At 44.7% G+C, this 17429-nt stretch overlaps 1 protein-coding gene across 1 annotated transcript in view; it reads right to left on the reverse strand.

The window, feature by feature from the left end:
* The window catches only part of FREM3 (FRAS1 related extracellular matrix 3), a gene marked incomplete at its 5' end in the record, with an annotated part of 104418 nt that overhangs the window by 22293 nt on the left and 64696 nt on the right, over positions 1 to 17429 (reverse strand). The window contains 3 exons of the mRNA XM_008074784.1: positions 734 to 985; positions 13340 to 13465; positions 16947 to 17177. Coding sequence (XP_008072975.1) covers positions 734 to 985; positions 13340 to 13465; positions 16947 to 17177 — 609 coding nt within the window. The remainder of the gene's footprint in view (positions 1 to 733; positions 986 to 13339; positions 13466 to 16946; positions 17178 to 17429) is intronic.

The raw sequence follows: 17429 nt of genomic DNA on the forward strand, positions 1-17429 counted from the left end.
GAACATAAAAGACTGTTTGCACTATTCACAATAGCAAAATCATAGAACCAATTTAAGTGCCCACCAACAATTAATTGAATAAAGAAAGTGAGGTATATATACACCTGGAATACTTTGCAGCCATAATAAAGAATGAAATCAAGTCCTTTGCAGCAACACGTGTGGAGCTGGAGATCATGTGCTAAGTGAACTGACTCAGAAACAGAAAGCCAAACTCCGCATGCTCTCATTCATATGCAGGAGCTAAATGGTCACAGAGAAGGAAATAATAGACACTGAGGACACCAATAAGCAGGGAGGTAGGGGAGGAAACTGGGGTCTGGAAATTACCTATGGGGTGCAACGTTCACTTATCTGAGAAATGGGTCACCTGAGACCCAATCAAGCCTAGCAACCCATGATCCTTCAGTTCATTTTCCCCTCATCTAAACAAACCTTATTCAATATCCCCTGTTTACGGATCACTAAATCTGGACCAAGTGTGGTGGCTCACTTCTGTAATCCCAGCACCTCAGAAGGCCGAAGCAAGAGGACTGCTTGAGCTCAGGAGTTCGTGACCAGCCTGGCCAACATAGTGAGACCCTCCTCTCTGCAAAATGTCCACAATATGCCCATAAAACGAATTTGCATGTGCACCCCCTGAAACTAAAATAAAAATGAAAAAAAAATTAAGCCGGATTTGTTTTTCAAGTGTTGGGCGGAAGTGTGAGAAGAAGACAGGAAACGGACTTACCATCATCACGGTCAGCCAGGATAGTCACTCTGGTGCTGGGGAATCTGGCTCCCAGCCGCCCTCCCATGGGCAGCCTCAGGGAGACAGTGAAGGATTCGTCCTCTTCATAAAGGGCATCGTCGATGACCAGGACCCGACAGGTCTTCTCTGTCTCTTCCTTGTCAAAGTGGAGGATGCTGGTGTGATCTTCCGGGCGTGAGACATAGTCAGAGAAGGATAATGCTGTGGAGGGAATCGTACCTGTAGCAGAACCTACAGGAATGTGAGAAGGAACAGGGGAGGTGAGAAGAAATGGCGTCCTACCCTGGGAGCCTGTCCCCTACTGGCATTTCAACTTGCTTTTACTAACAGCCATCTGAATGATAAGGCACACTTATCTCTTACTTTCACAGATACTAATATTGTAATCAGGAAGCTTTCAGAGTAGTCTCTGGTATTAACATGATCTGGATTTAGTGATCTTTGTGCTGCTTTTTTTCTTTTGAGTTGGGGTCTCACTCTGTCACATAGGTTGGAGCGCAGTGGCACGATCACACTTCACCGCAGCCTTGACCTCCTAGACTCAGGTGATCTTCCCACCTCAGCCTCCTGAGTAGATGAATACAGATGTGCACCACCATGCCTGGGTAGTTTTTGTATTTTTTGAAGAGATGGGATCTCACTATGTTGGCCAGGCTGGTCACGAATTCCCGGGCTCAAGTAATCCTCTTGCTTCGGCCTTCTGAAGTGCAGGGATTACAGAAGTGAACCGCCATGGCTGGCCCAGATTTAGTGATCCTTAAACAGGGGATATTGAATAAGGTTTGCTTAGATGAGCGGGAAAAATGAACTGAAGGATCATAGGATGCTAGGACGTTACCGATGGGAAAACAGAGGTGAAGAGAAATTAGGACTGGAGAGTCCATACATAGCATGATAACCATATAGAGTTTCCCCCACTTCTGCTCTGTGGCATAGCTGTGAGCAGCAACTATGTAATCTGACCACACCCTGATTAGAACTCCTTGTATGACAACATAATACAGCCACAGAATTACTTGCTGTTTTACAAGGAGTGCAGGACTGATTGGAGGATTTCAGTTTGGGTTCAGTGGGTGATACATTTTATTACAATAATTAACTTACATTAAAATTCACAAATGTAAATGCACAACTCTCTGTTTTTATTTTAGCTGGAGTCTCACTCTGCCACCCAGGCTGGAGTGCAGTGGCACGATCATGGCCACAGCAGCCTCGACATGACAGACTCAGGAGATCCTTTTGCCTCGGCCTTCTAAGTGGTTGAGACTGCAGGTGTGTATCATCACGCCTGGCTATTTTTTTGATTTATTGTAGATATGAGGTCTTACTCAGTTGCCCAGGTTTGCCTCGAACTCCTGGGCTCAGGCAATCCTCTTGCCTCAGCATCTCTAAGTGCTGGGATTACAGGCGTGAGCCCACCGTGCCCACTGGAAAGGCACAATTTTATGAGTTTGGACAAATGCGTATAATCATGTAACCACCACCACAATCATAATAGAGAACATGTTTATCCACCCACAAAAGTTGACTTGTACCTCCTACAAACTGTGTCTCCTTTCTTGTCTTGCAGCCCCTGGAAACCTGAGATCGGCCTTTTGTCACTGCTGGTTGATTTGCCTTCATGAGAATTTCACGTAAGTGGGATCACACAGTCCTGAGTCTTTTTGCTTCTGGAGTCTCTCATTTAGCACATGCTTTGAAGATTCATCCATGTGTCATAATTTTGCTCCCTTTTTGTGGCTGACTACTAGTCCCCACTGTGCGGCTATACCAGAGTTTGTTTAATCCATTTACCAGTTGATAGTTTGGGCTGTTTCTAGTTCTTAGCTATTTTGAATATGCTGGTATGAATATTCTAGTACCAGTCTTTGAGCAGGTATATAATTTCATTTCTCTGGAGTAAATAGTTAGGAGTAGGATTTGGGGGATTTGGTGAATTTTTTGCAGCATTAACAATAGTAACCACATAGGTATAGAGCCAAAAGGGTGAAAAGTGTCAGGATAATTTTTTTTTTTTGAATTAGAGTCTCACTCTGTTGCCCAGGCTGGAGTGCAGTGGCATGCTTACAGCCACCCCAGTGTCGATCTGCTAGGCTCAGGTGATCCTTTAGCCTCAGCCTTTCAAGGAGCTGGAACTATAGGCGCGTGCTACCACACCTGGCTAATTTCTTATTTATGGTAGAGACGAGGTCTTGCCAAGTTGTCCAGGCTGGTCTCAAACCCGCGGGCTCAGGCGATCCTCTTGCCTCTGCCTCCCAAAGTGCTGGGATTACAGGCTTGCATCACTGCGCCTGACAATGGTAGTTTCAATGTTCAATGATTTAGGTAGACCAGATTGAGGCAGAACAAAGATTATAAAATAACCGGTATATAGATAAGAAGTTTTTTGAAAAGTACAGAGATGTCCTACCACACCTCGTTTGTTTTTGAGTTGAAATCTTGCTCTGTCCCCCAGGCTGGAGTGCAGTGGCACGCTCAAGGTCACTGCTGCCTCTACTTGCTGGGCTCAGACAATCCTTCCACCTCAGCCTCCCGAGTAGCTGGAACTATAGGTGCATGCCACCATTCCCGGCTAATTTTTTTATTTATTGTAGAGATCAGGTCTTGCCAAGTTGCCCAGGCTGGTCTCGAACCCCTGGACTCAGGCAATCCTCTTTCCTCTGCCTCCCAAAGTGCTGGGATTACAGGAGCGAGCCACTGCACCTGGCCATTCACACCTCATTTTAATAAGAAGCAATAGGACTATGATAGTAGGATTCTGGACTGGATGCTCAGATCCTGCAAGGTCTTTCCTGCCTATAATGATGGTACATGCGCACATGCCTGGTAAACATCCACGTTCACTGTCTTCTAAACATAACTACAAGGTGAAGTCCATCACCGTGTGCTATGTGTGTAGATACAGGTTGTTAAGAAATGAAAGTGCGCCGAGCTCGGTGGCTCAACCTGTAATCCCAGCACTTTGGGAGGCCAAGATGAATGGATTGCCTGAGGTCATGGGTTTGAGACCAGCCTGGGCAACTTGGCGGGCCCTTGTCTCTACAATAAATAAAAAATCAGCCAGGCATGGTAGTAAGTGCCTGTAGTTCTGGCTATTTGGAAGGTTGAGGCAGAAGGATTGCCTGAGCCCAGCAGGCTGATGCTGGGGTGGCCGTGAGCGAGCCACTGCACTCCAACCTAGGCAAGGGAGTGAGACTCCAACTCAAAAAAAAAAGGAAATGAAGGTGGTCTCCAAGTGACTTCAGAGGCACTGACTTACCAAGTGTTTCAGGATGTTTTCTCGAAAGAACAACTTTTAGGATTATGAGGGAGTAACAAATTGTTTTGTTATTCTGGGAACATGAAAAAGATTTGAGCTGGAGAGTGGATGAGACTAAAACATGTTCACTAGGGCAGAGTGATGGTTCATTTCTATTTTTGATAGGAATGAACAGGCATAAGAGGAACCATCACTTGCGGGGAGGCAGGCCGAGTTTCAGGGCAGGTCTGCGCTCCAAAACCTTGTTCCTTCCTGATGTTTCTTCCTAGGAAAACCTGCGCATGAAAGAGTTCTCTGAACTCAAGTCAACCAGGGCCCGCTGGTTCTGGGGATGTCACACCCAAGTGCTGTCAATAAATGCCAGGGGCGGACACGAAATGGGGAAGGAGGTGAGTGACTAGCAACGTATAAGGGCTCACAGATAAGCAGGGACACTGTCAGGAAGACTTTCTGTGTTCCAGGACACACAGCACACGCAGAGGGAAATAATGCCATGTCTTAAGCTCTTAAAACAATCTGATTAAATAAAAACAAACTTTGGAATGCCTTTTTAAAGAGTCAGAGGTCTAAAGAGGACTATACCTTTTAAAACATACTTTTAAATTTTATGAATTAACTTATTTGTTTTGATCAGAGTCTCCTTCTGTTGCCCAGGCTTGGGTGCAAGAGGCACTACCACAGCTCAATACAGCCTCGACCTCCTGGGCTCCTGCGAGCCTTCCACCTCAGCCTCCCGAGTGGCTGGGACTACAGGTGTGCACCACCATGCCTGGCTCATTATTTAATTTTTTTGTAGAGACAAGGTCTCACTATGTTGCTCGGGCTGGTCTCAAATTCCTAGGCTCAAGCAATCCTCCAGCCTTGACCTTCCATACTACTGATTACGGGCATGGGCCACCATCCAGTCACATTTTTAAATTTTGCCTCATCATTAAGTATACAGAATGTTGGCATGACAGGAGGTTTGTGATGAAGGATCCTTGCCAGAAACTGCATGTTCAGCACCTCAGAATACATGCCAATAGCAGAAACTGTACTCACTAGACTTGCATCATATGTGTCTAATAATGTCTTCATCACATATAATTGTATAAAGTCTCTTAATATATTTCACCTAATGAATATTCAAATAGTGATTTTTCCATGGCTCATGCAAAAGTGATTAAATTTTCCTCTTTTTTCTTTTTTTTTCTGTTTAATTTTTGTAGCTGCCCAATCCACTGGTTGAAATAGACATGGCATTTAGGTAGATTTCTGGATTAAATGAAAGACTGAAATAGAATTCTTTTTTTTTGAGTTGGAGTCTCACTCTGTCGCCCAGACTGGAGTGCAGTGGCCACTCCCGGCCATGCAGCCTCGACCTGCTGGGCTCTGGCGATCCTTCCGCCTCAGCCTTCCAAGTAGTTGGAACTACAGGCATGCGCTACCATGCCTGGCTAATTTTTGAATTATTGTAGAGATGAGGTCTCGCCAAGTTGCCCAGGTGGGTCTCGAACCCGCGGGCTCAGGCAATCCACTCACCTCAGCCTCCCAAAGCGCGGGATTACAGGCTGAGCCACCGAGCCCAGCTAAAATAGAATTCTTGCAAATCATTTTGGCCTGGGCACGATGACTCACAGCTGTAATCCCAGCACTTTGGGAGGTAGAGACGAGAGGATTGCCTGAGTCCAGGGGTCTGAGACCAGCCTGGGCAACTTGGTGAGACCTCGTCTCTACAATAAAAAAATTAGCTAGGTATGGTGGCATGTGTCTATAGTTCCAGCTACTTGGAAGGCTGAGGCAGAAGAATTGCCAGAGCCCAGCAGGTGAGGCTGTGGTGGCTGTGAGCGTGCCACTGCACTCCAGTCTGGATGACAGAGAGCCCCCAATACACACACACACAGCACACACACAAAAGAAAGAAAGAAAATCATTTGGCTGTGAAACGCTTCTAAAATGGAAAGAAAACAATACATTTTAGCAAGATTTTTAAACAAGAGTTGATGAAAAAAAATCGCCTAAGTAAATCTATCTAATCAAAAAATCAGTTTACTTAAATGGCTCATTCCTTTTAGAATTTTAGAAAGTTTACTTTGGAAAATGACTTGATCAGTTATAGTCAATAGTTAAGAACACAGAATACTGACATTCGTTTAAGTAAAAAAAGTCTATTTTATATGCAGCAAGTCAAGAATCTTCAGGACTTAGAGAAAACCCTGTTCTGAAAACATCAAATGTGATCTAAGCCAAGTTCTCTGGTGATGGTCTGAGTGTGTTATTTATTTAATGGTGAAAAGTCTCCAGGGAGTATGAACGTGTGGTTTCCAGGTTGTATTAAAAAGATGTGTTAGCAACGGGGTCTCAGTCTTGTCACAGTGGCCTGACCAATTAGTAGTACTTCGTAACTTCATGAGAAACATTACAGAAGAATCACACAATTTGTAAATCATCGTTTGCAGAGGAAGAATATGAGGTGTGATGGACTAACAGTCTCACTGAGTGTGGGTTTAATTCTCCAAGGTTAAGGTTAAAATTGAGGATTTGCTGGGTGTGGTGGCTCACTCCTGTAATTAATCCTGGCGCACTAGGTGGCCAAGGCAGGAGGATTGCTTGAGTCCAGGAGTACAAGACCAACCTGGGTATCATAGCAAGACTCATCTCTACACACAAAAAAATCAAATAATGAGCCAGGCATGGTGGAGCGTGCCTGTTGTCTCAGCTACTTGGGAGGCTGAGGTGGAAGGATCCCTGGAGCCCAGGAGGTGGAGGGTATGGTGAGCTGTGATCATGCCACTGCACTCCAGCCTGGATGACAGAGTGAGACTCCAACTCAAGCCCCCCCCCCCAAAAAAAACCCCAAACCGAAGGATTCATTTCATATTAACGTAGGAACTTTCTCCCTTGACATGGTGGTGTGTTAAGTAACGTTTATCGAGTAGCTCTCCAAACCAAACAAAACAAGCGAAGCACACAAAAGTCCTGGTTTGTATGTTTGCTGATTTTTGTTGTATAAATATTCCCACCATGACCAATGTCAGCTGTCCCTGTGAAGTCACTGAGGCAGAGTTGGGGTGGGGGCACACACGGTCAGCTTTCAGGAGCAGTCACTGGCTGAATGCAGCACACCACCCATCCAGGATGGTGGCACAGACTTTCCCTCGCCATGACTCCCTCGCCTCACTGGCAGGCTGAGAATCTGTGACGTTATTTTAAAAATTAATTATTTATTTACAGAAGAGTAGATATGGCCCAGTCCCTGTGGCTACATATTATGCTTGCTTTAGAAAAATCATAAATGTTACCGAAAGTCAGAGAGAAAGTCCCATCAAGAAATGACACTAAGAGGGATTAGGTCATTATATTATGGTATTTGATTACTTTATGAGGTAGGGTATTTGATCAGTGAGAAAACTGAGACAGAGAGCACCCCAGTGATTTATCTAAGAGTCAAAAACCTGTCTCCTGATAGTCAGCTTGGGAAATTTTTTTTTTACTTTCCCATGCTGTCCTTGGTTGTTACATTCCTTGATTATAACAAAAAATCTTTAAAACATACAATCTTTATTTATTTATTTGAGTCAGAGTCCTCGATCTGCTGGGCTCATGCGATCCTCCCGTCTCAGCCTTCCAAGGAGCTGGAACTACAGGCACGTACTGCCATGCCCAGCTAATTTTTTGGTTTGTATTGTAGAGACAAGGTCTTGCCAAGTTGCTCAGGTTGGTCTCGAACCCCCGGGTTCAGGCAATCCTCTTGCCTCTGCCTCCCAAAATGTCGGGATTATAGGCATAAGCCCCAGCACCCGGCACAATCTTTCTTTCTTTTAAAAATTTTTATATAAAAATTCTTATTATAAAGATGTGGGGTACAATTCCGGGTTAGGTATATAAATATTGATCATGCAGGTACCCTTGTTGATGAGGTGTGTCCCTCCCGCCCTAGCAGTTGCCCTCAACTGCCAATCCCATCTCCACCTCCCCTGACAATCTTTCTTTAATGCATGCTTTTTAGGAGGCCAACAAGGCAAGCCATGACCCCTCTTTAAAAGCACAGCAACCCACCCCTGGGTGAAGCAGGAGGATTTTGGAACCCCGGGCCCAGGTCACTTTGTGCCCCAGGAAGGCCCATGAATGGAGCGGGGTGAGAAAGCAAGGAGTGAGGAAGGCTGGGCTGGAGAGGAAGGAAGCTTCCATCTAGAAGAGTCCTTGAGACTTCTGTACCTAGGAGTTTGGCCAGCTAGCGCTCTGGCATGCCCTCGCACTACAAAGCACCTAGAAGAAATAATTATTCTGGGTTTTCTGTGCTCACAGGAAGTAAGGGAAATCATCAAGGGCCCCAAACAAAAAACAAACCCCCCAAGTCCGGGAAACCCCAAACCAAAAAACAACAAAACCCCAAAGCAAAAATGAAACAGAAACCCCCAAACGAACAAAAAAATCCCCCAAACCTCAAGCCCCCATAACCTACTGAGGGGACTCCCACCCCGAAGCTGATGCCCGCCTGAGAGCAGGTGCAATGCCACCATTGCAGGGGACAGTGGGCCTTGGGCACGGGGCCCCTCACGGGGCCCACCAGGACACTGTGGTTGCCCTTGAGGAAGTAAGGGAAATCATCAAGGGCCCCAAACAAAAAACACAACCCCCAAACCACAAAAAACAAAAACTCCAAACCGAGTGTGTCTAGCTCAGTAGCGCCCTCTGGAGCCCGGAAGAAATAAGGCAGACCCTCCCTGGAAGAAAACATCTTCAAGCAACGCCCCAAATTTTTCACAGATTCGCATCAAATACATGCGAGAAGATCTTAAACACGGAGAAGAGACATCTCTACAAAAAAATGACCTTTAGATCAAGAGCAGACTTCTGGGCAACAACAAGGGAAGCCATAACACAGTGGAATAATAACTTCAAAAGGCTGGAGAGAAAGAATCACCAACCTAGAATTTCAAGATTGTAGTTGAGATAAAGACACGTTCTCATAAACAAACAAACAAACAAACAAAAAAAGGAGAATGTCTACCCCCAGCAGACCTATTGTAAAGGAACCTTTAAGCGATGTCATTTGTGCTTCAGGAAGAGGAAAAAATGACCCCCCCAAGTCCTCCGAGATGTAAGGTATAATAACGTTTGGAATCTGCAAATACATCTACAGCCAAATTAATCAATCCAGAGAATATTTGTTTTAAAAAAGAAAGGAGAATAACTTCACCTGAATGTGCTTAGAACCCTCACAGAATAATCTGCTTTCTATCTCCTTCTCAGCGTGACCCTGACAGAAAGTGTCATCAGAGAAGGGGGGCTGGGTCCATGGCTTGTGGTTTACCAGTTTTTTCAGATGGATAAAGGTAATCATTTAAAAACCTCGACGCATTTGACTTGGGGCTGACCAAAAACCACAGGGTGATTCAGTGCTGTTCCTGTTCGTTTGGTTTTAGGTTCTGTGGTTTGCTCTTCGTTGCTTGTTTCTTCCCATAAGAGCAGTTTCCTAACAAGAAAGCATCTAATGAGAAAAAAGAGATGACTTGAGATCTCTCTCAAAAATAAAATAGGGCCAAGATCTGTCTAATTTGCAAGTCCTTACTCAAAGCATCCTTGAGTTTACATTTCATTGTAGCGCAATAGTTTTTCGTTGGACTGACTTTACCTTCTAGGGGGCCTTGTGCAACGTCTGGTGACATTTTTGAAAGTCACAGCTGCAGGTGGGGGATGTTTCATCTAGTGTCTGGAGGTCAGGGATGCCGCTTAACATCCTACAAGGCACAGGATAAAGAATGGTCTATCTAGAATATCAGCAATGCCTGGGCTGAGAAGAGGAACACAGATACATTCTCCTGTGCCCAGGAGGACAGCGGATGTGGCAGTAAGCGGACAGTTTATCACGAGGTATTCAAAACCAACAGCAAGGACAAGCCTTTGTAACATATCTTCGAGCTCTTCGTGTTTGTTGTGTTTGGCCATCTGTCTAGACGTGAATGGCTCTCTAGCTCCAGATACTGCTGGCTCTGTGTAATTTTAGCAACCCTTGAGTTTAACCTAGCTTTACTCCATTTGGGAAGTGAAAAGGAAAGAGGAGAAGAAATGAGGTTCCCCTTGAGGTTTTTCTCCTTGGCCAGCAGATCACTGGTGGTGGCAGGGGGTGCCCAATTCTCTCTTCTGTGTGTGCACCAGGGCTCTAGTTTGGATCCTGCGATGAGTAACAGCCTGGAAGCCAAGGGCTGTGGCTGGGCAGATTATGTCTTGTAGGACATGCGCTCATGATTTGTTCTGGGTTTCAAGTTGGCGTTTTCTGGTGCCAAAGGCCCATTCTCTGTCCACAACCGGAGTATCCGGGAGACAATGGTGCTAGGGTCTCCCAGATGTGACTGGGAGCGGTGAGGTGGTAAGCAGCCCAGTGTGGTAGGTCAGGTGTAACTGACAGCTGGAAGGGTCCCTAAGGGCGTGCCCCACTTCTGCCCCTGGAAAGAGCTGCATTGTGGAAGGACAAGCCATATGATCTGGGAAGCTCAGAGTGTCTGGCAGGGAGTCACCGAGGACGAGGAGTCTTCTCCCCAACCCAAACTTATCTTCTCATAGGATTCCCCCATGGGATCCAACTTCCCGTACGGTCTCCAGATGTGAAAGCTGGCATTCCCAGAAAACTCCCTGCACAGCTGCTACATAACTCAGGCTGCTAGGCCCCTGAACCCGGGCCCTTGATTCCCAATACGAAAGACTGTTTTCATGTTTGTGTTTAAAAAAAAAAAAGTAAAGGAAAATATTTTTTCCAAAAAAAAGGTACAGCAGAGTCAGGGTCCCTCCCCGGAGCACGAAGCCACCCTGCCTCTTACATTCCCCTTGGTGGAATGATAAGAATAAACATCGTCAATCTTCTTATACCCATGTCATGTGCCGTTGTGGTATCTGTCCTCACCTACTCCCCATGCAAACTTACGGATCTCAGAGGATGAAAGTTCCATGTGGTTAATTAAACCTCTCTGGCAGTCTTGTCCACGTAAATATTTAACGATTAGCTATTTTCATGAATAAAATGGACATGAGCTGTGTGAACAGCTGAATGTAGGGACATGCTCTGAATGCTATTAGTCATTCACAAATACTAAATGTGCTTCCAGAAGAAAAGGAGATGAAATGAGGGAAGGAGGCGATTAGCTTTAAGGCTGTGCTCGGATGGGGATTGCCAGGCCCCTCCATTAAAGTTTCCGTCTGCCAAGGCACTGCCTGTCCCTGTCAGCTGATTGAAATGTCCATCATTGGTATTCTCAGACAATGACATAGGACGTTCTATTTTTTTTTAAAAAAACCCATTGCTTGGGAGAGGAAGAAGTGCTGGAGGAATAAATTCTGCCTCACCGACGTCTCAACAAGTAGGAGCATAGATTTTGTGATCCAAATCTACAGATGGGTAAGGGTCATGTCCTATATGAAACAGAATTCTGTGGTTCTCAGCCTGTAATCCCAGCACTTTGGGAGGCTGAGGCTAGAGGAATGACTGAGTCTGGGGGTTCAAGATCGGCCTGGGCAACTTGGTGAGACCTTGTCTCTACAATTAATCACAAAAACTGGCCGGGCACGGTGGCGTACGTCTGTAGTTCCAGTTACCTGGAAAGCTGAAGTGGAAGGATCACCTAACAGCAGGTTGAGGCTGCAGTGGCTGTGACCGTGTCACTGCACTCCATCCTGGGTGACAAGTGTGAGACTCCAGCTCCAAAAAAAAAAAGAAAAAAAGAAACAAAAAATCCCAGAATTCTGACCCTCAGTCTGCAGCAGTTAGTCCAGGAAGCCAAGCCACAGCCTCTGTAGCAATCAGCCCCAAAGGGTCAGGCCTTAATCAGTAATTGCCAACTTTCTATTTTTTGCCTGCCATTTCTAAGTTAGGACCAACCAGAGAAAGCCAAAAACACTTTTCTAGCCAATCACATAGGACACTTGCTTCTACTGAGCCTGCCTCCAGTCTCCCCTGCCAACAGCCTCCAATCAGAGCACGCCCGAGGCTGTTCCTGTTCCCCCTATAAACTTTACCACTCCTCAGCCTGCCTTTAGGTCTTGACCTTGTACAAGTGATGGTGGTTGACATCCTTGTTGTAGCAAGCTCTAAATGAACAGCCTTTCTTGTTCTCACTTGGGTGGGTCTTCATTCATTTCCATAATTTTTATTTATTACGTAGTTACGAATGAGTTAGAGAATATGACCTTGGGGGGTGGGACGGGACATGGGACAGCTAGATTTTGACTGAATAGAAGTGAAGAGGTCAGAAAGAATGGAATGTTTTTGGGATGCGAGGATACCAGGGCCCATGGTTGGGGGCATTTGTAGTTATGAGATAAGGAGGAATGAGGAGAAGAAGAGAGACTGAGTTTTTTTTGTTTTTTAGTTGGAGTCTCACTCTGTCACCCAGACTGGAGTGCAGTGGCATGCTCCCGGCCACTGCAGCCTTGACCTGCTGGGATCCGGCGATCCTTCTGCCTCAGCCTTCCAAGTAGCTGGAACTACAGGTGCACACTACCACTACCCAGCTAATTTTTGATTTATTGTAGAGATGAGGTCTCACCAAGTTGCCCAGGTGGGTCTCAGACCCGTGGGCTCAGGCAATCCACTTACCTTGGCCTCCCAAAGTGCTGGGATTACAGGCTGAGCCACCGAGCCCGGGCAAGACTGAGTTTTATAAACATACAGACTATTTGACAATATTTCCCAGAGTCAATGTTGACCATTAAAAATATGAATTTGTTATTTATATTTTCTTTTCTTTTTTTTTTTTTGAGTTGGGTTCTCACTCTGTCTCCCAGGCTGGAGTGCAGTGGCACCATCACGGCTCACTGCAACCTTGACATCCTGGGCTCAGGCAATCTTTCTGTAGGAATTGGACAGTGGTGATGCTGTGGGGAGCACAGGAGGGGAGCACAGCCGAGGTGGAGCGTGAGGACTCCTGGGCCACGTGTTGCCACGCCCTGCCCTTTACCTCCTTGGCTGACCCATGCAGGCTGCCCTAACTTCTCTGAGCTGATCTCAACCAGGGATAAAATTTTATTTAAAATTGGGGTTAAAAAACATCCCGACTAGCTCACAAAGTTTTGTGAAGGTCAAATGAGACGTCTTATGTGAAAATAGTTTCTATACGCTGGCGAGAAATATAAGTAAGGGCCAGGTGCTGTGGTTCATGTCTGTAATCCCAGCACTTTGGGAGGCTGAGGTGGGAGGATTGCTTAAGGCCAGGGGTTTGAGACCGGCCTGGGCAACATAGTGAGACCTCGTTGCTACCAAAAAAAAAAAAAAAAATTATCCAGGCGTGGTTAATTAGCCACCGTCCAATTCCCACCATCTTATTCCTACAGGGACCCCACAAATCTCCTACCTGGATGTGTAGAGCAAATGACCATTAATTCCTGGCTCGTGTCTCCAGACCGTCTGATGGGAATCAAGAGTTCCCCTATGTCTTCCTCGACTGTGTATTTCGCTTCTGGAATATAAACTGTGGAGTCTAGAAAAGACAGAAGAAGACTTTTCACCAAGGTGCAGATTTAACACACCTGAGCAGAAATGTACAAAGACTTTGACCCCTACATTTCGCAACATAATTAATTGTATTCAATTTAGAGAAAATGGAAGCTATTATTTATTTTCAAGTACGGCTGGAGAAAGGCAATAGAATGAGGTTTAGGAGACCTTTGGAAAGGTGAAAGGGGATAGCCAGCTTTGAAACAAAAAGGGAACCCTTGCAGCAGTTCTTTTTTTTTTTTAGGTCAAATTTTAGGTCTTCTAAGTAGAGATCACATATTTCTCACATAAGTCCTTGCTTTACTTTTACTGTGTGGGTTTTTTTTGTTTTTTTTTTGGAGTTGGAGTCTCACTCTGTTGCCCATGCTGGAGTGCAAGGAAACGCTCACGGTCACGCAGTCTTGACCTGCTGGGCTCAGGTGATCCTTCCGCCTCAGCCTTCCAAGTAGCTGGAGCTACAAGTGCATGCTACCACGCCAAGCTTAATTTTTTTTTTTGGATTTATTGTCGAGATGAGGTCTCACCAAGTTGCCCAGGCTGGTCTCAAACCCCTGAGCTTACGCAAGCCTCTCTTCGTCCTCCCAAAGTGCTGGGATTACAGGCATGAGCCACCACACCCGGCCTGGTTTTTTGTTTTTTGTTTTTAAATGTTCTTAACAATCTGGTAATCTAATTCACTAATGAAAAATATGTATTGCATTTATCGAGCAGATATCGTGCAAAGCACTGCACTAGTCATTTAATATGCTGAGAAAAATCAGCGACAGGTCTGTCCTCAATTTTTAAAAATAATATTCCTGCTGAAATTTATTGAGGTGTGTATGTGCACGTTTGTGTGTAAATATGTGTGTGTTGTTTATACATCTACATGTCATCAAGACATTTATTGAAATAACAATATGAATATTGGTCATGTCCTGTGGGTGGAATTATGTGTACTGTTTTTCTTTGGGATTTTTAATGTTTTCCAAGGCTTTGTATTATGCATGCATTGTGTAATTATAATATATGTGTTTGTTTCAAAATAAAATTTTATAGAAGGGTGGTCCTACTAACAGTGTCAGGTGGAGAATCGGAGCACCCCTCTGGATCAAGCCTCATTTAATTGACTCAGTTATTTTCCTCATTTCACATTAGACTTTATGACATATACAAGAAGGGAACACATCGTAGGAGGTCATCTTTTTTCTTTTGGAACTGTTACTAAATGATTATTCAGAATTCAGTGTTCAATTATCTGGTTATCATGTATTACATTTTTTCTTCTAAGCTGGGCATGGTGACTCACACCTGTAGTCCCAGCACTTTGGGAGGTGGAGGTTGGAGGATTGACTGAGCCTAGGGGTTTGAGACCAGCCTGGGCAACTTGGCAAGATCTCATTTCCACAATAAACCAAAAATTAGCCAGGCATGGTGGCATGAGTCTGTAGTTCGTTACTTGGAAGGCTGAGGCTGAGGGATCCCCTTAGCCCAGCAGGTCAACACCGCTGTAGCTATGAGTGTGCCACTGTACTCCAGCCTGGGCGATGGAGTGAGACTCTGACTTCTGACTCAAAAAAAAAAATTTTTTTTTTTCTTCTCTACTTTCCCACCTAGAAGTATCAGCTTCTAGGAAAACACGATCCTGAGTTACGAGGACAAAGATCAGTGATAATTTTGTTTTCTCCATTTTAACCCCATGGTAGTCAATTATCTTGACATCTCTCAATTTAAAAAGCTGGAATCTGGAAGAAGCTAAAAGCAAGTTAAAATGATCAATGTCATGTGAAAAAAACAGATACAATACGGCTGAGCGATTCCGTTTAGTCCTCTGTTTTCCCTGTCTGGAAAGCTTGTGGCTATCTGCTCTTCTAATCAAAATTCCATCTACTCAAGACTCAGTCCAAGCCCTGCCTCCTCCATGGCTTTAATTACTCGGGACCATGATGATCTCTCTACGTTCTTTTCTCTGAACTCTTAGCGTTCTCCCAAGTGTCTTACATTGAGCTTCATAACTGATTTATTTATCTAATTGTTATTAATAAAACTGATCAGCTACCTTGTTCACTGAGAGGAACTGACATGGTGACAGTTTTTTTTTTTATCTTTTTTGTGTCTGCCAAAATGCAGCACACATAGAACAGTATTTCCTAAACTGTGTTTCAAGAAAACAAACTCAGAGATTTTAAAGGATATTTCTTGGGGACAGCAAAAAAAATAAAATAAATGCACAGTCTTTTGGGGAAAGAGGTTTTAAAAAAGGAGAGTTTCTCAGAATCTTTAATATGTTAATGTGAATTACAGTGCTTCAAAGAGGGCTGAAGTTCCTTGGCTTATTTGACCATGAAAAGCTTTTCAACCCCACCTTCCCTAGCCATCCCTCACATTCTGTGACACGAATGTTCTCTTATGCAGTTTGAGACATGAGAACATAAAGGATTCTTCATAAAGACTTGTGGAATTTAGGGCACTTCCAGGTGTTCCACAAATTCTTCTATCAACTATGAACATCAGTGTGCCCAGTTAAGATTCAGAGATAAATACTAACCTCCCCGCCTTAGGGACTAGAGTCTTCTACTTTCAAAAAAGGGGGCAGCAAACAACATGGTTGTTGTTTTTTTTTTAAATTTCTCTGGGCGGGTGTTTGCTCAGTGAACGAATGCATGCAACAAACCGATGAATTTAAGAATATGATTTACAACAAATACAGAACTTCATGGAACATATGTTAAAACCAAGGAGTTGGCTGGCACCCAGTGACCACATCTAGGACAGTGGGTCTCTAAGTCCCTTCTGATCTGGTGTGTGGGCTGCAGGGGAGATTGTGAAAAAATGGTGGGCCTGGAATGAGCTCCCAGGATTAGCCATTGGGAGGCAGAGCAGCTCCATACCTCTCGATTTTAATCTCCCACATTCCTTTTCTATTTCCTTCCTTCCTTTCCTCCTTCCCTCCTTCTCTCCCTCCCTCCTCCCCTCTCTCCTCCTCTCCTTCTCTTTCTCTCTTTCTTTCTAGTTGAGGTCTCACTCTGTTGCCCAGGCTGGAGTGCAGTGGCATGATCATAGCTTATCACAGCCTCAACCTCTTGGGTTCAGGTGATCCTTTCGTCTCAGCCTCCTGAGTAGCTGGGACTAAAGGCATATGCCACCATGCCCGGCTAATTTTTTTTTTTTTGGTAGAGATGAGGCCTTGTTATATTGCCCAGGCTGGTCTCGAACTCTTGGTCCCAAGCGATCCTCCTGCCTCGGCCTCCGAAAGTGCTGGGATTACAGGCATGAGCCACCATGCCCAGCCTTAATCTTTTGTATTCCTTTTCAGAAATCCTGAGAGCAGATGAAAAGGTGTCATAAATTGATCTATTTCACCTTAAATCCTAAATGCATATGAACACAACCAGTGGCTTCTGGGTCTGAGGGAAGTATGAATACTTGAAACGGACCCACAAACCTGTACTGGCTGAGAAAGCAGACCAATCAGTGTCACCTACCATCTCCAGGGTCTACAATTTCAACTGTTGCCATTTCCGGAAACTCCAGTGCAGCCATGAGAGGTTCTGACAGAATGATCTGGAAGGTTTCTGAAGTCTCGTATTCGTTGTCAGATATAATTCTCACCCTCCATGTGGCTGTAGTCTGTCCAGGATTAAACTGGACCTGTTTATTGACCTTTTCTTTAAAATCTTTATCTTTTTTTGCAGTTCCATCTTTGGTTTCAATGCCTGAATAAAAATAAATAAACTATTAATAGAAAACCCAGTGACTGATGAAATAGTCTCTTTTCAAAGTAGTTTTTACTGTCAATGAAAGTAGATAATATAGGAATTGCTTCTTTTTTTTTTTTTCTTTTTTTGAGACAGGGTCTAACTCTGTCACCCAGGCTGGAGTGCAGTAGTGTGATCATAGCTCACTGCAGCTGCATACTCATGGGCTTAAGGGATCCTCTCACCGCAGTCTCCTGAGTATCTGGGGTA

Source organism: Carlito syrichta, unplaced genomic scaffold (assembly GCF_000164805.1).
Source record: "Carlito syrichta isolate Samal-C Ts95f unplaced genomic scaffold, Tarsius_syrichta-2.0.1 Scaffold317674, whole genome shotgun sequence".
NCBI classification, from domain to species: Eukaryota; Metazoa; Chordata; class Mammalia; order Primates; family Tarsiidae; genus Carlito; species Carlito syrichta.